The following is a 27,151-nucleotide window of genomic DNA, read 5'->3' on the forward strand; positions in this document are numbered from 1 at the left end:
CCGTTAAAAAGAAAAGAGGGCTGTATGCACAGTTAACTGCTGAGCTGTCGTTCCAAGCCACATCCCATCTTGGATTGTGGTCATAATTCAACCTAAAGACCGTGTGTACAGATACACACAACACTTTCTATACTTGGCCCCTTGGCGGCCGCTGCACTCCACATGGTGCTCGGGACTTTCCTTCCTTCCGGGCAGTGACTGTCTCTTCAGTTGTGTCTGAACAGTCTATCCTGAGTGTTGCATGCTCGCTGCTAATTACCTCCACGGTCATTTCTAGTCCTGTTGGTTTTCTAATCTGCTGTTTAACGTTAGCGCTTCCCACTGTCTGGAGAGGCACAGGAAACTTACCCGAGACTTTGGCTCAGACTAGAACGGAGCTTGTACCAGAGAAGCCCATCTGTCCACTGTGCTGTTTGTCCTGCGTTTAGAATATTGAATGATATGGTGACTTGTGTTTTCCATAAGTTGTGTAAGCAGGTTTCATGATTTTAGAAATGGTGTGTTTTAGATTGAATAGTGTGCGTGGGGTGGAGAAGTGTGGGTGTGAGCCAATCAGGGTGAAGGAGAAGTGTGGGTGTGAGCCAATCAGGGTGAAGGAGAAGTGTGGGTGTGAGCCAATCAGGGTGAAGGAGAAGTGTGGATGTGAGCCAATCAGGGGTCTTTCTAGTTTGCTGGGTTCTTCAGAGACTCTTAAGGATCATGGTGGCTTGGCAGATGTTTAGACTCAGAAGGGAATCTTTCTGAGAGAACCTGAACTCCAAATTCTAGACCAGGGCTGAGCAGGCTTTCTGGCCCAGGGCCAGTGGCTGCATTTTCTGTGAGTCTCTGTCACTTGATTGAAGCCATGCCCCCGGCTTGAAGCCCACACCACAGCTCTTCCGAAAGCGTGGTCCTCTGTACTCCTTCAGCCTTGCTGTCTCCAGAGACAGTTCAGGCGCCTGACATCTCGACCACGTCCAGAGAATAAGAGGTACCTGAACTAGCTAAAAATATTTAAGATCTGTGGCTTAGTCTCCAGTGAAGTTCCTGTGTGACAGGAACTAAGTTTAGGAGTTTGGTGACATGGGATTGAGCCCTGTCTAACTGAGAAAGTCCAGCAGAGTTTACAGGGAGCCTGGGACTTATAGAATGGAGACCCCTCAGAAGGCAAGTGCAGCTTGCTGTGTTCCCTAGCTGTGTCTGGGGGGAGGGGAAGTGTCATGGTAACTGTGCATATGTTTTGTGTGTCCGTCTGTCCTGTCATCTTTCATCCACAGGAATCACACAGTGTCTCCTCCGGTAGGTTGTTCTTTCCTCGTTTCCTTTTAAAAGACTTCTGTTGGGAGAGTTGACTCCTCCTCATTCGTCTTCTGTCTGTGATCCCACATGAGGGTCAGGGCTGCCCCAGAAGCTTTATGAGAAAGTGCTGGGCTTGTAGAGGAACACTTGGCTTCAGCTGGGCTTTTCCCTCACACCTCACCCTCACAGCAGCGCACGTCGCTGTGGTCACGGCTGACGCTCTAATGCTGGGGAATTTGGAGTTATTAGGAGGCTGCCCTGAGGACAGTCGCCCCTGCCTGGCTCTGTGGTGACCTTGCAGTCCTGGCTGCAGCTTGAGCATGTGCTCCCGACTGTCCAGCTAGCTGATGGAGAAAATCCCACCGTTTGTTCTTGTTCTAGAAATACACTGTGAGCATGGACTTTGTGCAGAGGTTTGAGCGGCAGTGTGGATCCCAGGCCAGCGTAAAACGACTGCGAGCACACCCTGCCTATCACAGCTTCAGCAATAAGTGGAACCTGCCTGTTTACTTTCAGATAAGGTCAGTCACTCATCCAGTCCTACCCTTCCACAGATGCTGGAAAATAGCTGTTCAGTCCCTGGTGGAGAAAGTAGGTGCCCACATGGCCCAGACAGCCTCAGGTTGTACAGGGGAACTGAAGTTTCTGCCCACATGGCCCAGACAGCCTCAGAATGTACAGGGAACTGAAGTTTCTGGAGCATGCTGCTAGAACATTCCTGTGAGTGTACAGTTTGCAATTCCTCCTGTGACGTGGACTCCGTGATGTGGAGGCTTAGGTATCTTTACTCCCTGTGCCCTCCTCAGAGCTACACGTCCACAGCTTATATATGCTTCTTGCTGTCTGGTACTTAGAGCAGAGGAAAGCGGCACCCTCCACGCTGGGCTGCCACAGGGGCCGTTTTGTAAGAGTGCTTTTGCTTCCCCGTAGACCACGCCACACGATGCTTAAGGAAAGATGTGAGTAGAGTCTTTCCCCAAACCCAAATGTTAAAGCTGGACATTTCTTCTCCTGAGCTCCACAGACGGTGACACTCCAGTACGTCTGAAGGGTACAGCATGGCTGATCGGGGCTCACCATGGTGGTCAGCAGCTTTGCAGGATGCTAGCCTCCATAAGGCAGTTATGCCTGGACCTTTCTCTCTGAGCTCAGCAGCAGATGTCTCTCTGCTGTGTGGAGTGCTAGTCGTCGGGGCTCCGTTCCCATGGTTTCTGTGAACTGGCATAAGCATTCACATAACTTGGGGTCTTGTGCCTTTACCAAGTTTGCTAACTAAACCTGGTTTCCTGTCCAGCTTCATGCTCTCTGTTGGGTGCTATGTTCTAGGCCACTGACGACCACAGCAGTGACACGTCCTCACTTGGGCCTCTTCATGGCTCTACCTTCCCATTGTGGACAGGGCAGCCAGGGCCTGGGCCTCTGCATCAGTCTGCTTTCCTGTGTTCTGTGTAGATTTTGAAAGATGCTGTGGGCTGAGGCAGAGTTCTCGAGGCTGGCGTGCACCTCTACCACCATAGCCCTTTCTTTGCCCTTGCACTTGGATGCTGCTTCCTGGGTGGCTCCCTCAGGCTCTCACCACCTCCCTCTGCTTCCTGTTGCTGCTGTGCCTTCCCTCTGCTGTTGCCAAGGCCAGCCTGTTGTAGCGCCTGCTCAGCTCACTCCACAAATGACTCTCAGGTGTCACTGAGGCGAACTCATCTTGAACTTTAGTCAGGATTCCCCATGACTGAGGGAGTTAGCAACTGGCAGGAGTGTGCAGAGGCTGCAGCTTAGAAACAGTGCCCACGAAAACAGGCAATTGTCAAACACGTTGCCTCTGTTAGTGAAACCCAGGTGTTATGGGTGGCTGGCTGCAGGGACTGGCTGCCATCAGGGTGTAGGCTGCAGCAGGAAGGTCGGCTGAGGATGAAGGGTGTGTGCAGTGAGCCCAAGGTTGACTGAGGACTTGGGGTCTTCCTCAGGTGACAAAGGTGCCAAGCAGGCCTTCTGTGTCTTAGTTTGGGGCATTTCTTCACTGTGGTATTGCTGACATGGGGGGGGGGGAGGGTTGGAGGTAGCACTGCGTGTCCTTAAGCTGCTACTACAAAATGGAACTCGGGGGACCCTCTCAGTGAGGCTCGGATGGCCGGCGTGTCTTGAGTCTAACTGCAGATAACAGAGAACCCTGCAGAACAGTGGCTTCGTCTGGGAGTTTATTTCTTCTGCAGTAAAAAGGAGAAGGGCGTCAGGACTCCCTGAGAACACAGGTGTCAGCAGGCAGGAGAGGAGGCTATGCAGGGGGCGCATCGTGCAGACCCCTCTGACCCCGACGCTGACCCATGTCCCTCTTCCTCAGGTTCCGAGAAGTGGCAGGATCCCTGGAAGCAGCCCTCACAGATGGGCTCGAGGACGCCCCAGGTAAGCTCGACAGGAGACAGCAGGTGTCCCGGTTCTGAGGTGCTTCTGCCTTTTCTCACCACACAGGGATTTGTGCAGTAAGGACACTGGCTTAATATCTTAAAAAAACAAAAAACCATGACCCCATAACATACTAAGCAAGCACTCTGCTCATAAGCTAAATTCTCAGACATTTTACTTTTTTTAATGCAACAAATAGAAAGCAGCCTTGGTTCATTGAATTTCTCGCTTTAGAGAGATGGTGGCAAAGGATGCTCTATAAAGGATGCTCTATAAAGTTACAAACAGGCCTTTTCCTCCTGATGCGTGCGACATATCAGGGCCATGCTCCTGTGTCCCATTGCTGTACCCCCCAGACTCTGTGATCATCTCTTGACATTGGGCACGTTTGTGTAGAGTGGCTGTACATTCAATCAGCTATCTGTAGACTTCTGCAGTTCACCTTCCTTCCTGCCCCCATCCCAGCTATGAGAAGGCAGCACATGGGTCTGCATGCTCCTGTCCCCTCCTAAGAATGACTCGATTGGAACACAGCCCAGGCTTCTTGCAGGTGTTGAGACTCGTGACATCATTCTTGGTAGCCATTGAGATACATAGTATTTCTGTGGCACACAGGTTCCAGGTTCTCCGGCTCTGACATGGCCAGGTCTATCCTGAAACCCCTTATTGAGTCATGGAGTTGTCTCTTCTGTCCATCTGTACAGAATTAGTCATCAGGATTGACCTCCTCTGTGTGCGTAGTAGCCAAACTGAGGTAGGGAAAAGTAAAAACTAAAGTGTAAGTTTGCACGCTGCCACACACCATTGTGTGTGTTGTGTGGTAGAAAGCACCCGTTAAGATCGGTGAGCATCATGTTTGATGCTAACTCCCATGCCTGGAACCTGTCAGGCGAGTTACCAGACATCACAGTGAAGACCCGTGGGCTATTCTAGCATCTCTGTTGGCCGCAGGTCCACAGCATGCCCTGTTCTTTACTTTGAGTCATATGCCAATGCCTAGAGTTAGATGGCAGCCATAACGGGATGGCATGCCCTGAGTCCACGCTTTTTCTCCAGCTGGAAGTCCGTATTGCCTTTTGGCTTCTCACAGAACATGGATCAGCCTGGGCAAATGCTGGTCCGATGAGATGTTCCTACCTTTGTTGGCACACCGTCTGTGGAGGCTCACGCTGCAGATTCTGGCCAGATTCTCTGTGTTTGTCAGTGAGGTGAGTGGGCACCCTGCAGCCTCCTCTACCCAGCTAGCACTGGGAGGACCAGGAGGGGCTGTGGCTAAACACCCACAGGGCGTCCAGAGTGTCCTGAGGGGTCAGATCCAGCGGTGGGCCCCTGGCCACATATTCAGGGTTAATTACTGAGAATTCCCATCCTAGTGACTTTCTCAAAATCAGATTCCTAAAGCACCCTGAAAATAAAATGTTCATTTTAATGAAAAATATTAGAAATAAAAGTAAATAAATAGGTTTACGTTTTAAAGTGAGATGACCATCAAAGCAGAAGTAGTCACCTCCATTTTCACCTCCATTTTAGGCTCTCCTGATCCTCTGCTGCCAGTACATTAACTCTCTGCACTTGTGCACACCGTGAAGCCCATGACTCTAGTCCCCAGGAGGTTGGTGCCTCTAAGAGCTGAGTGACAACTTTAGGTCCTTGCAGACATCAGTATTCAGAGCAACCTCAGGGACACACTCAGTGACAGACACACAAGCCAGTCCTCATGGTGCAGAAGTCTAGAAACAGGGAGACAGTCTTTACAAAGAAGCACATCACAAAGGGCAGTGCAGTGCAGGCCCATCCACTCTCCAGAGCAGAGCACAGGCTCAGGGCAGCTGCAGTCCGGTGTAGCTCTGCCACCCCTCACCCTGTGGACTTGAGTCTCGGGTTCTTTGTAAATTGGCAAAATGGCCTCTGTGTGTGGCTGTGGTGAGAGGATATACCTGTGAGCTGAGGTGCCAGGAGGAGGGGGAGCTCTGTGGAAGTTGGAGCGTGTCTCTCCTTACCCATCTGCCTACAGACTTCCTCAGGCTTTTCTACCGCACTGACTGTCCCAGAAGACACAGTTCCAAGAACAGCAGAGCCCAAACCCACCTGAGATAGACGTGCTGTGCCCTGCAGCCTGTGTGTGTGCAGAGCTGCTGAGCATGTACAAACGCCCTGTGTCTCCCAGGGAGTGTTTGATCATTGACATCCTTTTCCAGCTTTCTCTCAGGCCCATTTCTCATGAGAATGCCAAGGAGACTAAAAAGCCTTTGGCTGGCAGCAAAGACCCTCCGGAAGACCAAGGAAGCCAGCCTTCAGAAGCAGGCGCCGCGCCCGTCTCCAGCACTCAGCTGGTGTATGTGGCCTCAGACCTGGGCAGGCTGCAGAAATGGGTGAGCTTTGCTGCACTGCTTACTGGATCTGTGACCTGTGGGGCCCTGTGCAGCCGACGAGGACATTCTGTCCTACGGGATGTTTCCCTCCACAGTGGCCTCTGAGTGGGCCACACTTTGGGTCCTGGTCCCTGCTGTGACGCACTGTGCCCACTGCTCCTTGCTCTCAGGAGAAAGCTGACCTTCAGCATAAGCAGGCTCCGCTCTTCCTCCTCAGCTCAGCTTTGCTTGGGCGCGGCCTACAGTGGGCTGGCCTGTAATCATCTCATGTCACCATCCCAGATGCCTGAGAGTGCTGATGCAATCAAAGTCCTCACCCACTTTCCCTGTTGGGCCCATGTTTTGCTCCCAGCATTTAGAGAACTTTATAGACACATTTAGAGTTTATACCTCCAGATAGCTGTTGCTGTTCACGGTTTACATTTTGTGTGATTGAATAAATATATTGTGTGTTCTGAGAGAGCATGGCCTAGTTACTTGAGAAGTTCTAGTGTCATAGAGAGCTGGAAAATGAGATTTTGCTGTTCTGCCTTCAGTGGCTGTGCAGCCAGCGGCCCCACGCTGTGCCCAGTGGCTGCTGTAGTGAGGGCCTGGCCTGCCTGGGGGGGACTTTACCTACGGCTCTACCCTGGGCTCCCACACCTGTTACTCATGGCTGAGGCTGTGGCTGCAGGACTGCCCGTCTGATCCAAAGAAGGAACTAGCGTAAAATGTGTTTCAGCTTCCAGACCTCCTGGAGACAGTCAAGCAGAAACTCGAAATGATCGGCTTTAAGAATTTTTCATCTATCTCAGGTAAAGAAGTGAACTTAGACGCGGACTCTGAGAAGGAAATAAAGTAAATTACAAGGCTGTAGACTCAGGGAATGTTTAGATTAACATCTCGACTCCAGTCATAAATCCTTAGCTGTTTCCGTGTTTTGCTCTTTGATTTAACTTCTGTAAATGAGATTGCTGTTTTGTACTAATGAACTGATTTACTGGCACACTCTAAACGCCATGGTCACATTTTAATGAAGCTCACCCTAGCTGGACCAGTGACTCATTCCACTGCCCTGTGTCACAGCGGCCCTGGAAGACTCGCAGAGTGCCTTGTCTGCCCATGTGCCGGCTCTGAGCAGCAGGATTGTCCAGGACCTGAGTGAGTCTTGCTTCAGTTATCTCAAGAGTGTCCTGGAGGTCCCCAGGCTTTACCGCAGGACCAATAAGGTCAGTATTACTTGTGGTGTGCAGGGCCAGGGAGATGTGGACCACAGTCAGATCATAGGGTGGACTGAGGTAAAGGACTCACGAGGGTCAGGAGCCAGCTCAACTCAGTGTGTGCTTGGCCCTGTGGGCTTTAGATTTTAAGGAAAACTACTTTTTGTATGTGTGTGAGTCCTGACTGATCCGGAGCTCACTCTGTAAACCAGGGTAGCATCAATTCCACAGACATCTGCTTGCCTCTCTGCCTCTGAATGCTACCATTGAAGATGTGCAGTACCACACCTGTCTGGAAAAGTACTTTCTTTTTTTTCTTTCTTTCTTTCATTCTTTCTTTCTTTTTTTTTTTTTTGATAAATAAATAAATAAATGGAAGCAATTATCAGGAGCGACCCTGTTTGAATGTTAACTGCCTTGTCAGCCATAAGTGCTTACTTGATGTATATGACTTTCTCCTACATGCATGTATAAGCACCATGTGCCTGCCTGTTGGATCCCCTGGAACTGAGATTACAGATGGCTGTGAGCCACCACGTGGATACTGGGAATCTGGGTCCTCTGCAAGAACAAGTATTCTTAACTGCTGAGTCTTCTTTCCAGCACCAAGAAATGATTTCATAGCATTTCCAAGTCTTATTCATTTAAACTTTATTTTGTCTCCATATAGACCCCTAAATTTTTAATTACCCTTACTCCTGCAAATCTTTATTGGAAATACCTGGCTTTCCTTGTTCTTTTAGCGAGCACATTAGAAAGCACAGCATTAGGAATATGTTAGCGGCCAGTGAGGCAGCCCAGTGGGCAGGGTGCTTGTTGTCTCTAGCATGGGCTCGCTGGTGCTTCAGAGCCTTTGCTGGATGCTTGGGCTGTGGCAGAGTCACTGGGGATTCTTTTCCAGCTCATCTCCATGCGTTCTCTCCTTGTTCCTGCTCTCTCGTGATTGGTTCTTCCCCTGCTTGTCTTTCACAGTCATGGTGAAGTGCTAGACTTAGTTTACTGCCTTTTTGTTTACCTGAGACTCTCAGGAACCTTGACAGTGATCTATGATCTTCTCTTTTCTTACATGCTAAGTAGCTCCCATTAGCAGTACCCATTTGTTGCAAGAATTTCGGAGTATAGGAAGGGATTCCTTGCTGCTGGGTTTCCGTTGACCACAGGGTTGCTTTCCTCTTGTTCTTTCATCATTGTCATCATCATCATCACCATTGTTGTCACCATTGTTACCGTCACCTTGAGAACAGAGCTTTACTCTGTATCCCAGGCTAGCTTAGAATTGTTTGTGTAGCTGAGGTTACCCTCAAGCTCATGGCAGTCCTGTGCCTGAGCCTTCTAAGTGCTGGGCTTACAAGTGTGAGCCACCATGTCCAGGTGTCCCCTTTCATGTTAAAGTTTGGACTGGCAAACCCTATGTGGTAGTCACACCTTCAGTCCCTGCACTTGGCAGGCTAAGAGGAGAACCACAAATTTGATACCGTCCAGAGCTGCAAAGTCACTTCTGACTCCAGTAAGCCAAGCAAGCAGATCTAGATTGTAACAAAGTATCCTGCTTATACCACTAGACTACCATTAACTTGTAACAAAGTATCCCGCTTTGCTGGTTCTTGTTGGGCCTGAAGCCCCTTAGGTGGGAGGGGCCTGGGCACATTCCCAGGTGCCTGCCTTCCTTCTGTTTGGTCTCTGTGAATATGCACAGCACATCAGCCCCCACTGAGCCCTGGGGCAGTCTTCACCTACAGGGCAAGGAACCAAGTCCTCTGTGCCGTCCTGCTACTTAAACAGAATGTAGAACCAGCCCTGGGCATCTGTCTAGTGGGAGGAGTCAGGGCTTAGCCCTGTGCATCCTGCCTCAGAATCAAGCCTGATCTGCAGCAGAGGCAGGGGTTTGTCTCCTTGGCACACTGCTGCCCCCAGGTGGTTTCTGTGGCCCTCTGGTTGCTTTCTGGGGGGGGATGGAGCTATTTGCTGAACATTAATGGTATGATGACTGTTTATTTCCTTGTGTCCCTAACTCCTGCTTACGATGCCATTCCAGGAGGTCCCCAGCACAGCCTCTTCATATGTGGACAGTGCACTGAAGCCACTGTACCAGCTTCAGAGTGGACATGGGGACAAGGTGCAGCCAGCAGTGATGCAGAGCTGGCTGCAGGAAGCTCTGTCGGACAGCACACACAGGTAAGCTAGTGTGGCCTCTGGAGAGCTGGCCGTCTGCACCCTGGGCAAGGGCTCCTGGGGCATTGGGTTGCACGAGGAAACCACAGCTGTAAATGGGCAAGGTGTGGGCAGCCACTTGATCCAATCCCTCCCTCCCTCACCCCCTCTCCACCTGCAGTACAGTCAGGCTGACCTGGGCTCCGTGGGTCCCCAACCCTGAACCCTGAGGGCACCTTTACTGCCCTCCCGGCTCAGCACAGCTGGGTCCTTCCTCTCTCTCCTCAGCAGATTTAGATAAGCAGTAGAATTACCACTAGTAACAAAGTATCCCCCAGCTGGTCCCTTAGATGATGGCCGGGAAGGACTGTGTATGTGCAGTGTGATGGGCAGAAGGCCCCGCAGGAACAGTTACCTGAATATCTTCCTAGCCACCTCTTGGCTAGGGGAATCGCCTCTTGGCTCCTGGTAGAGTGTTTGTCTAGCATTCTTACAGTCCTGGGTTCCATCTCCAACACAGGAAAGAGGGAAGCGGTCTGTGGCTCTATTTTACTATTGATTTATTACTCAACGTTTTACAGTAAGGTTTGTTTTCATTTTGAGTTCACCCCCGAGGCCCCACCTTGCTGTGTGGGTCAGTTTAGAAACCACAGTACCTAATCCTGTGGTTTTGTAGGCAAATAAGTTCTCAGTGCCACACAGTCAGTTTGTTAACCAGGCAAGAAAGTGACTGATTTGTAATGTTATGCTGAAAGTTTGGGAATAAGTGAGCTTTGTTGAAAATCCTAAGATATGTTTGTACTTGAAGAGGCAGAATGCTTGACTGGTCTTGACGTGCTATAGAGCGTCCTGCACATGGAAAGGACACTGGCCCTCAGTTCCTGTATTTAGAGCTAGTGTTTTTATTTGTATGTACATGGGAAGCCGAAGGTGACTTCTTCCATTATTCTCCACCTAGTTGAGACAGGGTCTCACTGAGCCCCAAACTCATGAATTCAACTGTGCTGGCCATCTGGAGAAACCCCAGTTGACTGTCCTGTCTGCACCCCAGTGCTAGGATTACAGACAGGCATCAGAGGTGCTGGGGATCCAAACCCAGGTCCTCGTGTGTGCACGGCAAACTCCTCACCCATTGAGCCTTCTCCCCAGCCCCAGGACTAGGGCTTTAAACAGAAACCCATGCACTCTCGGGGAACATCATGCTGGAGACTTAGGAAACATGTCAGCCCATTTTCCAGTTGAGCTGTTGTGTGTGTGATTGCCATTTTAAGAATCTCTTATTTATAAAGCAAGTTCCTACATGATGTCACCAGTGTCTGTTACTAACCTGTCATTACCATCTCGTGCCCAAGGTACTTTGAGACTGTGTCGGACGTGCTGAACTCAGTGAAGAAGATGGAGGAAAGCCTAAAGCGCCTCAAACAAGCCAGGAGAGCCCCAGCCACCAACCCTGTCAGCTCCAGCGGCGGCATGAGTGATGATGACAAGATCCGACTACAGCTGGCCCTGGACGTGGAGCACCTGGGAGAACAGGTGCCAGGAGTGTGCGCCTGCTCTGGGGGCCAGGCTAGCCAAGACTGAGGTGTCACCTCCCTAGAGCCGGTGATAGAAAAGAGTCAGGCCCAGCTTGCTGCTAGGAAGGCTGTGTGCCAGGAAGTAGACGATAGAAAAGGCAGAGGGATCCCGAGTGTCCCCTCCCACCCAACAGCAGGTGCCCTGGGTGCTTCAGCGCTTGCTCAGGCTGTTCGCAGTGCTGCCCTTGCTACCCGAAGTCCTGAGCCAGCTGCAGGGCCTGCAGCCTCCTCCCCTGTGCCATATAAAGCACTGATTTTGACATCATGGTAGATGGCTGATGGCAGCTCGTAGACCTCCCATGAGGGTGCACTGATATCCACAGTACCACCATTTACAAATGTAGGCAACTGCCTTTCTTGACAGTCGGGTCTATACATAGCCTGTTATCCCTGCATTCAGGACACCTAGGCAGGGGGATTGCCACAAGTGGAATTATAAAACCCAGTCTCAAAATAAGATAGTGAGATAGCCAGCCTGCAGATACCTGCCGCTGCGCTCATTCCGTAAAGAATGCAAAGTCTCTCCCAAGCAAGGCAAGGGCAGGGCAAGTAGGGATATGCCGTCCCTGCTGCTGCTCAGGTGGGACACCCGGGCACAGAGCGCCGCCATGCTGCGTGTCTTGGTCCATTGCTCTCTGAGATAGCGCTGAGACAAAGGAGAGCTCTCGGTGCTTTGTGGGAAACTCTAAAGAATAGTTTGCTTTTCTATTCTCTGCACGTGGGTTTTCTCTCCTAGCATTTTCTGAAGCCGTGGAAGAGACTCCTTCCCTGGCTAGAGTCTAGTATGGTGGGCTGAGGGATTCAAACATGCTAGCTCCTTAGAATGTGAAGCAAGTGGCCCACACTGCGGGCTTGCACTAAGCCAGCCCTTTGCTCTAACGGAAAACCTTTCCCTCCTTCCTTTGGGAACACTTTGTACCTTAATGGGGCAGGGTCAGTTTGTTCTGGCTTTAATGACAGCCTCCTTTCCCAGTCAGATTTCATCACAGTGACAATTCATTCTCATGGCCTTTGCAGATACAAAGGATGGGCTTGCAGACCAGTGACATCAAGAGCTTCCCAGCCCTCACAGAGCTCGTCCTTGCTGCCAGGGACCAGGCGACTGCAGAACAGCCCTAGGCATCCTGGCAGGGCCTGGAGTGGAGAAGAAAGCAACCCTTGTCCTCCGTCCGAGTCGCCCAGCAACAGCCTGTACCTCTGCCCGCTTATGTGGGCCATCTTTCAGCAAGAAAGAACCAAATGCCTTTCCATTGTATGGAAGATAGCTTTTATGACATTTGAAGCTTTTGCTATAGTTTACAGAACAAATTGTTTTATTTTTATTGTAAATCTTAGTGTAGACCAGCTGATGTCTACAATAGGGTAAAAGTATATCTATGTGTGTGGCTATCGGGCTGTCCTGGCCCTGCAGGGGAAGCTCTGGGCAGGATACACCAATGCAAAGTAGAACATTGATTGTCCCCCAAGCCTCCGACCTGGGAGGTACTGTCAGCCCTGCGCCTCCTTAGAGGCTTCAGTGGCCAGTGCTTCTGGGCACAGGAGAGTAGCACTTCTCATCTCGCCGTTGGCACCTCTGTCAGAGCCAGAGCCAGCAGTGAAGATTGATTTCCTAAATAAAGAAGTATCTACTGCAAATGTGTAAGTTACGTGTCCAGCCCCAGTGGCCCTCATCCTGCCTCAGTGACACGCGTTCCCTATGGTACAGATGGAAGGACCCTGTCTCCGTAGGTCTCCCGCTAGCTGCTTCAGATGCGTAGAACGGGACACGACCAAGGATCTGTGCTGTTGATAGTCAGGAGAGGTCATAGCTGCGTCTTGAACACACACTGTTTGATACTCAAGGAGCCCTGCCTGTCCTTGTCCAGTGGCTTTGTCACTTGCTCCCAGAAAGGAGAAAACACAGAGCCCAGCCCAGCTCTGGCATTGCAGTTTCCCATCTAGGGGTGGGTGACCAGCAGTGCTCAGCCCAGCTCTGGCATTGCAATGTCCCATTTAGGGGTGGGTGACCAGCAGTGCCCAGCCCAGCTCTGGCATTGCAGTTTCCCATCTAGGGGTGGGTGACCAGCAGTGCCCAGCCCAGCTCTGGCATTGCGGTGTCTATCTAGGGGTGGGTGACCAGCAGGTGGGATTTAAACCCAGGCAAAATAGCTCCAAGCCCAAACTGCCAGCCCACATACTCAATGGACACGCTGGCCTCAGCCCTAGAGGCCTAGTCTCTTACCCCGTTGGCTCTGACTCCAGACCATTACATTCCAGCCTCCCTGGGGTGTTTCTGTCCTTGAGAGCAGGAGGTGCAGGCAAAAGCTAGCAGTCCCAGACTTGGGTCTCGCTCCCCCCAAAAAAAGCTCCCGTGTTACTTTTCCTTAGTTTCCCTGTTTAAAGTCAGTTTTATTCAGACAAATTTAAAGTTGGTTATACATTTTCCCAGTTTCAACATACACACTCAAAATCTGACTCCCATGCGGTTTACTGCTTCCTGGTATAAGAGACCTGTAAGGAGGAGGCTGGTCTGCCAGTCAGGGGCCTGCATCCCACCAGCTCCCTCCTATTAACCTAGAGGGATGCATTCATTTATCAAGTTGCTTTCAGTGACCACGAATATGGCAGCTGATTGGGAAGAAGTGATTCTGTTGTAGAGGCAAACATTCAAACTCAATGTGTGTTACCGCCTATGGCTCAAGCTGTGCTCTGTTGGGAGGACCCATGGAGCACTGAGGGGCCAAGCCAGCAAAGCTGGGGAGAGCCATCCATGCTGAGGACTGCAGGTCTCTGTGAGCAGCAGGGCTTGTGCTGGCCTCTAGCTCAGTCACAAGGCAGAGCTCAGCTGTGCTGTGTCCCACCAGGGCACTGACACCAGGTGGATTAGCAGGCCAGGCTCAAGCCCTATAAAGAGGAGTGGGGAACAAGCAAATCTACTAATGATGAGCCTGGCTGCTGTGGGGACAGTGGTCTTCAGTGAGGACTAATGTTTGCTCCATAAGGGACCAACCTCAGAGCCTGGGTACCTGTTCACTGCTATTGTCTCCCATCGACTCCTAGGATGGTTCATCTTGTCAGCCTGATGGAACTTAGGGTCATCCAAGAAACAAGTCCCTGGGCATGCCTGTGAGGGGGTTTCTAGGGGGGGGGTTAAGTGATGTGGGAGAACCATCTTAAGAGTTGACAGCAGCATCCCATGGACTAAGAAAATGAGATGAACACCAGCCTCGACCCCGCCCCTTCCCCATGTGTGGCTGTGGTGTGGTGTGTGTGTGTGTGTGAGATGTCCATGTGTGTGTCTTCACTGGAAGTGGCCAGCTGTCTTGTGCCCCGCTCCTACACTCTCCCCACCACTCAAACATGACCCAGAATAAACCCTTACATTGTTTTGTCTGCTATTTTGTCACAGCGATAAGAAGTTCATGCCACCTCCCTCTGAACCAGGGCCTTTCTTAGCATCCCTGTAAGCTCATAGGCCAGGGAGAGTGAGGAGTTGGCTTCTAGTTAACCGCGGTACACAGGTCCCTCACTATGCTGTCTGGCACAAGCAGGGGATGGACTAGTTAGACTGCTACACTCACAAGGCAAATTACCTTCATGGTACAGGAAGCCAGAGAGGAGTTTTCCGGAGGGAACAGGACTAGGGTGACAGAAGCCGAGCCTCAGGGTGGACCCCGGTCACAGGAACGCCCTTTATGCTCCACCTGTCCTTACAGGACCCTGTGGTCTCAACTCCAAGCTCCAGGGCAGCCCTGTCTATGAGATTAGGCTATTCTCATGCACAGTCAAAACTCCAGCTTAGGCCAGAGAGGCGACTCCATGTTCTAACACAGGATTCCCCACTGTCTGTGCCCTGCGGGTTCTACTGTACTCTCTGGCCTTTTCCTGTGGATAACCTGCTATATTGTTTACCTGCTTCCCAGTCTGTAACAGGGAGGAGGCAGCCTGCCACACACACACACACACATACACACACACACACACACACCACTACCTCAGCCTGTCTTGCTCCTTCTTCAGCACACTCCTCGATCTGGAAGCGGCAGGTTTAATCTCAAGGGGACAGGCAGAGAAGCAAGTAGCAGCCCTGTGTCTTCGGTGTAAAGGAAGCTCCCTCCACCCAGGTCCTTTCTCAGTGCCTCTTGGTGACAGCTCTCTCCTCTACCACCTGGCCGGCACACATTGGCCTCCCTGTCAAGAGCTTCGGGAACATTGCTCAGCCTGTCAGCTAAACCAAGCATGTCTGCTCTGCCCATAATACTGTGTTTAGCTTATCACTGAAAGACAATCCTCAGCACAGTGAGGAATATGTTTTCAAAACATGGTGCCAGGGATAAGAAACCGTAAGTCATTGTAGGACTCTGGAGGTCATGGTCTCATACTCAGCTAATTACAGACCCAAAACAAGGGGACAATGTGCATTTTAATGTTAAAACCCAGTTTCTGTTCTCAGATAAAAAGGGGATGCTTTCTGGTGTCACAAACAGTTGTTTGGTCCAAATTTGTTCCAGAGTGGCAGTCCTGTGCAGAGTGCCAGCTTCTGGCTGTCACCCCAGTATCCAAACAAACCCACAGCCCAGGAGGCTCCTGCTGTTCATCATTTATTCTCGGTCAGCGCAGTCTCCAAGGAGACGGCCTCTGCCACGCTAGAAGTGATGGGGAGCCAGGGGTGACAGCACTGAGTTTTGCCCAGGATGGTTCTCCGACACCGGCCTTGTTTCCAAGGCTAGACACGAGGCCTCACACCACACTCTGGGGGTTATTCACTCTGCCCAGAAAGTGCAGCGTGCCTGAGTCCTGCTCGTAGATGGCGAACAGGAAGGGGCTGCTCAGGGTCACATCCAGTGCCTCCGGCGAGCCAGGCTGCTGGACAGACTCTGTCGGCTGTCCTTCCTCTCCTGCTTTGAGCTCAAGGAGGACGCTGTTGAGAACCTGCAAGGCAGAGAGATCTCTCCTTAAGGAGGGATTACAGGCCAGGGACTGGGCTCAACTGCCCCGAGGGCGGCTTGTCCAGCCTGCCAGAAGAAGTGTGAACACACCTGTCCTCTAAATGGGGGCTGGGCACCAGCACCCAGGTCCCTTAGAGGCTGCTGTTCAGCATACCCCTGTCCTCATCTTTGCCTGCCATCTTGGTACTCTTCCACATTTGGCTAAACAGCACAGTGGGGTCATGTCTTCTACAGTGACTCCCCTCTGTTTCCCAGCATCCGTGGCAATGCCAACAGTATCCAGGCACATTCTGTTTTACATAGTTCTCTGTCTTCTGTTGAGATGCTCCCCAAAGAAACTGCAGATCAGGGCATGGGACATTCCCCATCTACTGCAGCTTCATGAAGGATGCAAGGCTGGACTAAGCAGGAACAGAGAAGGGTCTGGAACTAGAGATGCCAAGAGAGCCAAGGGAGACCGCTGTTCCCCATGTCACTGGGAGCCAGAGAGCCCTGGCAGTGCCTGCTGGGTTTGCTCTCTCCTTCCTGCCCTGCTGGCCTTGGGCACAGCTTCCTCCATGTGGCCATCCACCCTCCCTTCCACACTACACAGCCAGAGTGGCACTCACCTCTCCCACTCGGGGGTTGGTGTCACCAATGTTGCTCAGATTTGCCTCAGCACCCAAAAGGATGGACAGCTTGTCCTCGGCCAGCAGGTCCTGCAGGTTGTAGGATCCTTGAATTTCCAACTGGGGCAGAGTCAGTCGGATGGCCCTGTGGAGATAAAGCCCTTAGGGGGTTGGGAAGCTCCCACCCACTGAGAAAAGAGACTAAGTGCTCAGCCAGTCAGTGTCCTGAGTTGAAACAGTCCCTGCAGGAAGGAGGTGCATAAGACAGCTGGAGAAAGATGCTCTGGAAGCTGCACAGGCTCCTCCCAGTATTGTATAAACAGGAAATGGCTGCTGGTGATAAAGGGGACTGGTAGAGCTGCCTCCAGGTTGTGCAGGAAGCTCCAGGGGTTTAGCTTCTGTGAGTGGTCGCCCATGCTGCCCAATGAAGTAACTGCAATGAATGCTCTGAATGGCCGAATTCTACTCAGAAGGGATTGATTCTTGGGTCTGAAATCGGTGCCCTATCTGGAGTGAATATATATTTGCTTGCATTTCCCCAGGAAGGGTCACACAACAATACAGGACATTGTCACCCCAAGGAACTTCTCAGAAACAAACACAACCAAAACCTCCTGAAACAGGAGGAGGACCAGGAACATCTACTGTGGAGAGCTTGCTGGTAGTGGGCAGCTGTGTGCCCTGTGTTCTCAGCCTGGCTGCATAAGGAGCGCCTTCCCTGGAAAAGCCAAAGATACCTTTGACTAACAGGCCTTTAGCCAGACAGAGCACCTCATCCCTCTCACCCTGGCACTTGAGAAGCAGAGGTAAGGGGATTACCACAAGTGCTGGACCCTCTCTAAAACCAAAATGCTAATAAGATAATGGCCCCTATCTGTGCCGGATAGTTTTATGTCAACTTGACACAATGCCTCCATAAGATCAGGCTGTAGGCAGGCCTGTAGGGCATTGTCTTAATTAGTGATTGATGGAGAAGGGCCCAGCCTATTGTGGGTGGTGCCATCCCTGGGGTGGAGGTCCTGGTTCTATAATAAAGCAGGCTGGGCAAGCCAGGGGAAGCAAGCCAGTAAGCAGCACCACACCATGGCCTCTGCATCAGCTCCCGCCCCCAGGTTCCTGCCCTGTTTGGGTTTCTGCCCTGTCTCACTTCAGTGGTGGACTATGATCTGGAAGTGTAAACCGAATACACCCTTTCCTTCCCAGCTTGCTTTTCGGTCATGGTGCTTCCTTGCAGTAATAGAACAGCCCTAAACCAGCCCCAGTTGGCTCACTGCCTCCCTGTCGGGGAAGGGAGTACCCTTAGCCTCACAGATAACAACCACACTGCTCAGGATGGCAGGAGGGAGGGAGGGGCTGGTGACAAGAGACCGATGTGTGAGCTTACAGCAGATGCCACTCATGCCACTCTACTCCCCAAGGGTCCCCGCACACTTCCTACCGAGGAGACGAGTTCTCTATCCAAGTCAGGAGGTCGTTCCTGAAGGCGAGGGCCTCCACCCTGTCGAGATCTGAGATGCAGCGGGGCTGGATCAGCAGCAGGGTGGCACTCTCACCTAGGGGCACGCACGTCATGGAGAAGTTGTTCTGGGCGTCACTCCAGTGCTGGAAGTTGCCAGTGCCCGAGATCATGGGCACAGACACCGAGGTGCTGTTGTCCACCCAGAATTCATGGACTCCAGCCAGCTGGGAGAAGCCTCTCATCGTTCCTGAAAGCAGCAGAGACCAAAGAGAAGCTCAGCAGGGGCGGGGAAGCAGGGGCGGGACTCCTCCACCCTAGCTCCTGCCTCAGCTTCCCCCCTCGCCCGCACTGCCCTGGAGACTTCACCCTCGGGTGCTCCCTGATAACTTTTGCAAATTGCAGCCACTTGGGTTCCTCCACAGAGATCCCCAAGAGCAGTGGGAGACACAGCCCATGATGGTGTGGAGTCCGAGGTCCCACATCCGGTACCTGGAGAACTCTGCCTGTTCCTCTCTGACCAAGCAAGCTCAACCCACACCCGTTCTGGTTTGCAAACTCACTTTTTCAAACCTTAGACATTATGGTCTGGAGAGTTAGGCTCCATGGATAACTACCTGCTCTATGGGCCTGATGACCTGAACCTAGAGCCCCAGTCCCTTGTAACAGCGAGACATGGCTATGCAGGACCATACTGCCAGCACTGGGAATGAGGAGATAGAAGGACCCTTGGAGCTCACTGGCCAGCCTAGCAGAAATGGTAAGCCCCAGGTTTGGTAAGAAATGCTGTCTCTAGATAGATAGATAGACAGACAGACAGATAAGGAAAAAAAACAATAGAAGACACCCAAACTGTTCCTCTCTGCACACAGCATGCATACGTGTACACCACACACATATACAAAAAAAAAAAAAAAAAAAAAAAGTAGATAGTTTTAGAGCAGCATTCGATTCCCAGCAACACTGAGCCCTTGGTTCGGCTTCCTGAATCCTGCTCTCGCTGTCTCAACATGGAGTCCTTTGAGGCCATCAGTGGGCCGACACAGACACCCCAACTGCACCCAGAGCTCTTGGTTCACATGGTGCCTGCTCTGATTGGACACTCAACAGGATTAGACAAACCTGCCATGACCTGTCCCAACTCTGTGGCATCACCAGAGCCCTTTCTCTCTGCCTACCTACAACAGGTTGTTAGAGACTTTGGCCCCACCTCACACACAGCGTATTTCATTGCAGCTGCCCAGGCTCCTGGACCAAGACTCCACTGTCAAGCATCCCTTGCCCTGGAGACAAGCGTAACTCTACAATGACCAATGCATCTGAGCACAGGGCTCTGGGGCAGGGATGAGTCCCCACCCCCACCCCCAGCTGCTGAGTACAGGAGTGAACTAGGGACAGGACAGGAAGGAAGCATGCTCCAAGCTGAGCCACCCCAGCCAGATGCCACCAGCTCAGCCAGCATTGCACCCAGACACTGTTGGATTCTCCTTATGATTGCCCTACCCAACACTGACTTCTGGCTCACACATGCCCCCAGCCCTCCCATTTACCACGAAAGGGACATTTAGGAGTTCAAGGAGATGGGGCTAAGATTGAGGTGCAGGCCTGCTTGGCTCACATGGTGCCTGCTCTGATTGGTCCTGCTGTATGACGTCAGGGGTCCCCAGTGTGACTCCAGCAAGAAGGGGGTTGCTGGGCTCTGTGGAAGTAGAATGGTCTTGGCCTCAGAGCTCTCTATGGTGAGTGACAAGAGCCCTTCCCTAAAGGCCACAAGAGCGGCTACACCATGATCCCAGCACCCAGAACTCTGAGGTAAGAAGTATTTCAGAGTCTAAGCCAGCCCGAGGTACTCAGTGAGACCCTGTCACACACACACACACACACGCAGCTCACATGAGAGAGACGCTGACAATCACTTCAGGGACCTCAGAAATCTGCAGTTTAAGAGGAAAGCACTGAATTTTTATCTCTAGCAAAAAAAGAAATGAAGCCGGGCAGTGGTGGCGCACGCCTTTATCCCAGCACTCAGGAGGCAGAGGCAGGTGGATTTCTGAGTTAGAGGCCAGCCTGGTCTACAGAGTGAGTTCCAGGACAGTCAGGGTTACGCAGAGAAACCCTGTCTCAAACAAACAAACAAACGAGAGAGAGAGAGAGAGAGAGAGAGAGAGAGAGAGAGAGAGAGAGAGAAATGAGAAACAGGGCACTGCTTCGAGAGAGACACTGTCTGTCCCCCATCCTCCCCGTGCTCCCCAGACTCCTCTCTGCTCATCAGCCCTACTCTGGACTGAGCAAACTTCTCCTAGTCATGTCTCTTACTGTCATGGAACCTGCCAGGGCCATTCAAGCTCCAGGGACATCAAGTACTGGGGAAAGAACACTGGAGAAACCACAAGCCCAAGGCCTCAAGGCTTCAGTATATACAAATACTTAACTGTCCCCAAGGCTGTTGCTAAGGGGACCTGATGTTTCTGAGGCACATCTGCAACCTCATGGGTGTGAGGAAGAGGGTAGGCCTCTGGAAGATGGAGATAGGTAGAAAAGGCCAGGCAGCAGTGAGGTCAGGACAGAGCACGGGAGAACATTCAGGCCTCTGAGCACTGGCACAACTCATTTTTCTCCTCCCTTCCTTCCCCCCTTCCCCCTCCTCATCTCCTTTTTCTTCTGTCTCCCTCTCTTCCTCCATTTCCCCCTCCTCTTTTCCTCAGCCTCTTTTTTCCTTCTCCCCTTCCTTTTCCCCTTCCTCATTCACTCCCCCCTCCTCTTCCTCCTCCCCCTCCTTCCTCCCATTCCTTGTCATTTTCCTCCTCCTTCCCTTCCTCCTTTCTCCTCCCATTCCTCCTCCCTTTCCTCCTCCTCTTCCTCCTCCCCTTCCTCCTCCTCCATCCTCCCATTCCTCCCCTTTTTCCTCCTCCTTCCCATTCCTCCTTCCACCCTTCTCCCCTTCCCTCCACACCTCCCTCCTCCCATTCCTCCTCCATCCCTTCCCTTCACCTCCCTCTAATTCCCTCCCGGCTGGTTCTGCAGTCTGAGTATGTGAAAACAGGCATCCTCTACGACAAGCCATCACTGACACTGTTGCCCTTTAGAAGTGCTCCTTTCTCAGTGATCATCTTCCCAGGGTTTCTCATGAGGACTGTGGCTCAGTTCCAGGCTCCTTGCCAACTTACACGGGTGCCGCCACCCTTTACCAGCCTCGGGGCTGTCTCTTTCCCTCGACTTTCTGGCCTCTCCCCCTTTCCCAGTCTCAAGGCAGGCCAAGGTCTTTCCCCATGTGAATTTATAAACTGCAAAGATAGTGACACAGTGGCCAAGTCAGCCCTGATCCCTCTACCCCACGCCGGGATGTCTTCCTGCTATGCCCCGCCAATGCACCCCTCCCCTAGTAACCATCCATTTGAAGATCTGGGGCCCTAGCATAGGTTTCCAGCGCAGAGTCCCTGGACCACTGCACACCTTTGGATGGTACACACACACACACACACACACACACACACACACACACACCTGCAGTGCTGTCAGGGACCAAGGTCCAACCTCCTAGAAATAAAACTGTCCTGCTCAGCCCACTGGAGAAAGAGCATCCTCACGGGGTGTGCCACCTCTGAGCGCAGCCTCTCCACCCTCGCTCCCACCCTGACCTCACAAGGCTTTGGGAGGATGTTTGGCCTTGGCCTTCTCCAGCCTGTTCCAGCTCACACTCCCTTCCACCTCACAGTTAGCGCTGCTCCCTGCAGTGCTGCCTCAGGCATTTGCCCTTGGGGGTCTCCATACTTGCTGATGTTTAAGAAGAAACCTGGAGGGTCAGGATCTCCTGCCCCTCGAAGACCCCTGCCCGGTCTTACAAGTAGTAAGAGATCATGGAATGGATGAGCAGCTTCCTGGACAGGATACACGGGCAGCTCCCCGTGTGAGCGGGTAAGCTGGGTGTTCCTGTAGGGGGTTAGCCACTCTAGTCTCGGGAACATGACGCAGCCCAGAAAGGCAGCTGGGTAGGGAGGCACAGGCTGTGCCATCTTGAACCAAGTTTGCTTTTTTAGCCTCCAGGGCTTCACCACAAAAATCAGTCACCTCTGTTCATCTTGCACATGACCCATGGGGATGTCATGGAAACCCAGTGTCACCTCTGGTACCAGCCAGTGACCCAAGTGTTTGCCTCACCTTGGAAGTGAACGTAGGTGTTGAAAAGTAGGGTGCTGTCTGTGCTGACCCCCTCCAGTGGCAAGTTCATCTTCCACCCCGTCACAGCCTTTATAAACCTGTTGATTTTCTCAGTGGCAAGAACTGGGTCCGTGGATAAGTCCAGAGAGCGTGGGAAGAGGGCAGGGGTAAAGAGAGCTAGGCTCTGAACGAATGAGTGTTTTAGTCTCAAGCCTGGGGCAGTGAATAGCCCCACCACGGTGGACTGTAACAGGGGTGTCTGGCTGCTGCCCCCACCCTGGGTAACCAGCAAGCCCTGAACAGCCTGCAGGGCAGCGAGGACCTTACGTCCATCCAGCCGGGAGGTACATTCTCCCTCCTTCACAGGGACGTCCAGCAGCGTCTGCAGCTGGCTGGCTGTGGGATCTAAGGATCCAAGGTAGAAAGAGACCAGGGTGCCGAACAGAGCCGGTGGCGAGAGGATGGCCCCACTGGCCACACCTCCTGCCTCATTCAGCATCTTGTACATGCGGAAGCCCACGAAGTTGGCAATCATTGCAACCTGGGCCGCCCGCTCTCGGTCCTCATCCTCTAGCTTCTCGGTGGCCAGCACAAGCTGATCATGCAGGGTCTTCTCATCCACAGGGGAGGTCTTGGCCTGAATGGGCACAGGCTCAAAGGTTGACTCTGGGAGTGTCTCCACACTGGGGTTCTCCAGCTGAGCGCAGGTGTTCTTGTTATGGTAGAGGAGATGGAAGGGGTGGATGTATACGCGGTCTCCAGCCGTCAGGCTGACCCAGGTCAAGAGGCAGAAGATGGTGGCCTTCAGGCCTGCCCCCGTGGGAGTCATCTCTTATCTGTGCACTTGCTTCTGCGTGTCCTGGGAAAACATTTTGTGAGAGTGACAAGTGATTATTTGGAACCCTGAAGCCAAACCTTTAGTTACCCTGGTATTCCCAGTGGCTATAGCGTACATCCTGTGGCTAAACAGCCATGTGCTGTTCCCACTCTCTGAGCTACTGGCATTGGGAATCAGGCTGAGTTTTCTTCCTCCCCATCCCAGGGTGTGCAAGCGTGTTTGTACAGTTTCTCTGCTGGGTGTCTTGAGAGCCTGATCCGATGTTTGCCATGTGTCTGGTGCATCTATCCATTCCTTGCTATCTGTTTCTGCCTTCGTTTGCTATGTACTTAAGAACTCACTCAAAGCCAAAGCACGGCTGCCGTAGATAGCCCGGGAGACGGCACCTACAGCGGGGGCCAGTCAGCAGAAGGAGAGCAGTCAGAGATCCGTGGGGACCCAGGATGATCCGAGTGGAAAGCACTGTCATCTACTGAACTGCTCCCAGATCTCCACGCTAACATTCCCACCTCCAGGGCCCTGGAGTGTGACTGTCCAGGATGGAGTCCAGGACCTCTTGAGTTGCTAGTTAGGTACTGTACCATTACAGCCCACTCCAGACAAGGTTTCATGCAGCCCCGGCTGGTCTTGAACTCACCATGTATAGATTAGGATGGCTTGGAAGTTTTAATCCTCCCGCCTCCACCTCCCGTATTACAGGTGTACTCTGCCACTTGTAGTTTCTAAGTGGGCTAGGGATCGACCCAGGCTCAGGAAACATCCTACCAACGAGCTACATCAGTTGCCCTGGTTAACCTTGAAGTCACTCTGTATTGTGGGCAGCTTTGAGCTTGTAACTCTCCTGCTTCGGCCTCTGCCACAGCCAGGATTCCAGGCCTGCTCCACCAGTCCATCAGAATGTGACTGTATTTGGCTATAGGGCCTTTAAAGACAAGGTAAAAAGAAAGGCACCCTCCCCAGTGGGCTCAGACGCAAATTGACTGGCATTCTTATACACAGAGAGCAGCAGGGGACGGGGCTACGGGTCAGTTGGTGAAGTGTTTTTATTGCAAGCTTGGGGACCTGACCTGGATCCTCAGAACCCGTGTAAAAACACTAGGTGTGGCAGCATATGCATGAAACCTCAGCGCTCAGGCCCTGGAGACTGGTAGATTCCTGGGGCTTGACTCCCTAGGGCTCTCCAGCACGTTAGTCTAGCCTAATAGGCGAGCTCTAAGCCAATCAGGGGCCCTGTCTCAAAGGAGATGAACACCATTTTGACATGACATGAAAGGTGGTCATCCAGTCTCTATACACAGGAGAACACACATATGCACACATACACACACACACACACACACTCACACACACACACACACACACACACATACCGGAGGATATCAGGATACAGGAAGAGAAATCTATTAGAGTCACAGGGAGAGGAGGAAATCTGCAAGCCGAAGGCAGAGAGGGGCCCCAGGAGAACTTGGCTCTGACCATGCCTTGCTTTGGGTTTCTGGAGGTTCTCTTGTTATCTATCACACTAGGCTGTGGCACAGTCCTGGTAGAACCAGGCATGCAAGTGGCAAAGATTTCATTCCTGGAGGACATATAGATGGCTCACTGGGCTTTGTGGAGCCCTTGTATCCACGTGGGTGTGCCCTAGGGTTGATTTTAGTGTCCATGAGATTCTAGCCTGCAGCCAGAATTGGGAGCCAAAGGTCTTGCCCAAGCCCAGGTCCTTCAGACCTGTTACATGCTCCAAGCTGGCTGGATCCCACACAGCGGCCCATCTGCCCAGCCTGCTCACCTAAAGTTGGTTTCAATGGTCTATGGTTGGCAAGGAATTGATTTGCCAACTGCCCAGATGGCTATGACGTACAGGAAGGGCTTGGGGCTCTGGCCAGTCATGGACCAGGGGATGGGGTGGTCCATTGAGCTGGATAGCCTTTTCCCCTGAACCTCAGCTCCAGCCTCAGCTACCACCCACAGTACATAGACTTAGCCTGGGATCTCAGAGGAAGGCTTCTGAGATGACTCTGCAAAACCCACCTCTTACTCCTCTGGTCCTAGTGTGGGGAGGTGAGTTCTATCCATCCTTCAGTTCTGACCAAGCAGACCACATGCGCTTACATCTCTAGAAGGAACCAGCCTGACATGTGGCTTCCTACCCCTTACCTCACCATGGCCACCACTGCTGGGCCTTGGCACCTCAACCCTGACTGGAGGTCACCTTTACCCTCCCTTCCGCTGCTTTACCTTTCCATGGACAACCCTCCACCTTCCGTTGCCCTCAACAAACCACCCGCAAAGGTCCCTGTGTGAGGATCTTAATGCCTGTATTGTTCTGCTGAAGGTGTAGACATTTAAGATTGTAGGTCCTAGTGGGGGCCCCCCGAGGCCACTGGGAGCATGCCACTAAGAGGGGGTGAAGGGCCTGTGTCTTTCTTTCTTCGTTGCTTTTGCTTCCTAGCTACCTCGGAAGCAGCTCATTGGCCAAGTGTGGTTGCCATTGCCAGCCAACACCCCAGAAGACTCGAGCAACACGTCTATCCGATTTTAACCTGTAATTCCAGTACCCTGAGCCAAGACAAACCTTTCTCTTCCTAAGTTAATGGTCTCAGAATGTCACTGTGGCGTTGCAAAGCTCCGAGGCCACCCTGGACTCCCATACTCCTGTGCTTGCCTAGGCTGCACATAGAATGTCCTCCACAGACAGGCAAGGCGCTCTCTGCTCTGCTCTGGTCGCCCCACTGGTCCGAGGACCTTTGGGTTCTGAGTCTCTAGTGCTTCATCCTTTTGACACACACATCTGTCCCCACCCATCCTTCTCAAAGAAAGTTTAGTGGTTTGGGAACGCAGAGTGGAGAGTTCTGCCTGTACTCACTGGCTCATCCTATGCAGAGAGGTAACTGTGTCCTTGTGCTTTATAAACCAAGACACAGTAGGGTCAGGACCTGCCTCGGGTGTCCAGGCAGCAGGGTGAGCCGTGGGAGGTGAACACCACAATGCTTCCCATATCGCTTTTCCTGTGAACGGCCTCTGTCCAGGGGACTGTGCCATGGCCGCTGTCACAGGAAACGCGTCACTTGTCCTTAGGCACAAGTGACTGTTTGTTCTTAGCCATAAGCTGCTGCCAGTCAAGTTCATGCTAAGTGAGATTGCAGCAGATCTTGAAAACAGAGGAGATCTCTCTCCCTCTATTCCCTCCCCACCAGCCGCCGCCTGTGTCCCTGTCTTGTGGCTTCTCAGGGCTATGTTGCCTGTCCTGTCATTATCAGGGTACATTTTCAATGCTGTCTTCTGTCATCACTTTATCTTCACCTCTCAAAGTCTACCTCAGGCTCCCCACACCTCTCACTCACCTCCTCTGTACCTCACAGCCACCAGAAGCACCCTGTATCCTATATCTATGTATTTACTATGTGCCCCACTGGTCTGCCTCCCACAGGTACCTGAGTGCCACAGGTTAGCCCACCTTCCTGAGGTTATCCAGGGACAGCCATAGAATCATCAGTGCCATCTGCAGAGGAGCAGACAAGTCTTGTGACCTGCACCGGGTCACACAGCTGGGACTCAGACCTAACAGTGGAATCTGTGAGTGGCGTCCAGACATGACGCACGTTGCCTCTTGAAACAAATAAGGAACTGAGGAGCCTAGGGCAGGTTCAGCACGCAAGAACACTTTGTTGCATAAATATGAAAATCTGGGTTCTCGTCCCCTGACCCCTTGTGAAAGGCCAGTCACAACCACATAGTCCCCAAGCTCCAGAGATGTGGGGAAAGGAGACAAGATGATCTCCAGGGTTTCCTGGCTGCCAGCCTAGCCCCAAGCTTCAGTAAGGGACCCTGACTCAAGGGACCAGGAGGACAGTAGCTGGCAGGACACGTGGTATCCTCCTCTGGTCTCGATCTGTGTTCATGGCTCCTGTGTCTTCACGCTCCTCCCCCACACTTCATATACATACATACATACATACATACACATCATACACACATATGCCACATTCACATAAATACATATATATCTTGGGCTTGGTAGGGTGATAAAATCAAGAGGCAGGGGCTGGGTGTAGTGGCACACGCCTTTAATCCCAGCACTTGGGAGGCAGAGGCAGGCGAATTTCTGAGTTCGAGGCCAGCCTGGTCTACAGAGTGAGTTCCAGGACAACCAGGGCTACACAGAGAAACCCTGTCTCGAAAAATCAAAAAA

At 52.1% G+C, this 27,151-nt stretch overlaps 2 protein-coding genes across 2 annotated transcripts in view; one reads left to right on the forward strand and one right to left on the reverse strand.

The window, feature by feature from the left end:
* Cog2 (component of oligomeric golgi complex 2) overlaps nucleotides 1-12,606 on the forward strand; it is a 31,065-nt gene extending 18,459 nt beyond the window's left edge. Inside the window, exons 10-18 of the mRNA XM_021220368.1 lie at nucleotides 1,660-1,799; nucleotides 3,614-3,675; nucleotides 4,732-4,883; nucleotides 5,874-6,047; nucleotides 6,769-6,841; nucleotides 7,113-7,255; nucleotides 9,282-9,421; nucleotides 10,750-10,930; nucleotides 11,989-12,606. Of these exons, the coding sequence (XP_021076027.1) occupies nucleotides 1,660-1,799; nucleotides 3,614-3,675; nucleotides 4,732-4,883; nucleotides 5,874-6,047; nucleotides 6,769-6,841; nucleotides 7,113-7,255; nucleotides 9,282-9,421; nucleotides 10,750-10,930; nucleotides 11,989-12,090 (1,167 nt within the window). The 3' untranslated portion in view covers nucleotides 12,091-12,606. The remainder of the gene's footprint in view (nucleotides 1-1,659; nucleotides 1,800-3,613; nucleotides 3,676-4,731; nucleotides 4,884-5,873; nucleotides 6,048-6,768; nucleotides 6,842-7,112; nucleotides 7,256-9,281; nucleotides 9,422-10,749; nucleotides 10,931-11,988) is intronic.
* Nucleotides 12,607-15,355: 2,749 nt separating this feature from the next.
* The window catches only part of Agt (angiotensinogen), a 12,959-nt gene continuing 1,163 nt past the window's right edge, over nucleotides 15,356-27,151 (reverse strand). The window contains exons 2-5 of the mRNA XM_021220160.2: nucleotides 22,122-22,980; nucleotides 17,946-18,213; nucleotides 16,508-16,652; nucleotides 15,356-15,882 (exon numbers count right to left, since the gene is read on the reverse strand). Of these exons, the coding sequence (XP_021075819.1) occupies nucleotides 15,691-15,882; nucleotides 16,508-16,652; nucleotides 17,946-18,213; nucleotides 22,122-22,950 (1,434 nt within the window). The 5' untranslated portion in view covers nucleotides 22,951-22,980 and the 3' untranslated portion in view covers nucleotides 15,356-15,690. The remainder of the gene's footprint in view (nucleotides 15,883-16,507; nucleotides 16,653-17,945; nucleotides 18,214-22,121; nucleotides 22,981-27,151) is intronic.

This window comes from Mus pahari, chromosome 20 (assembly GCF_900095145.1).
Source record: "Mus pahari chromosome 20, PAHARI_EIJ_v1.1, whole genome shotgun sequence".
In the NCBI taxonomy this organism is placed as follows: Eukaryota; Metazoa; Chordata; class Mammalia; order Rodentia; family Muridae; genus Mus; species Mus pahari.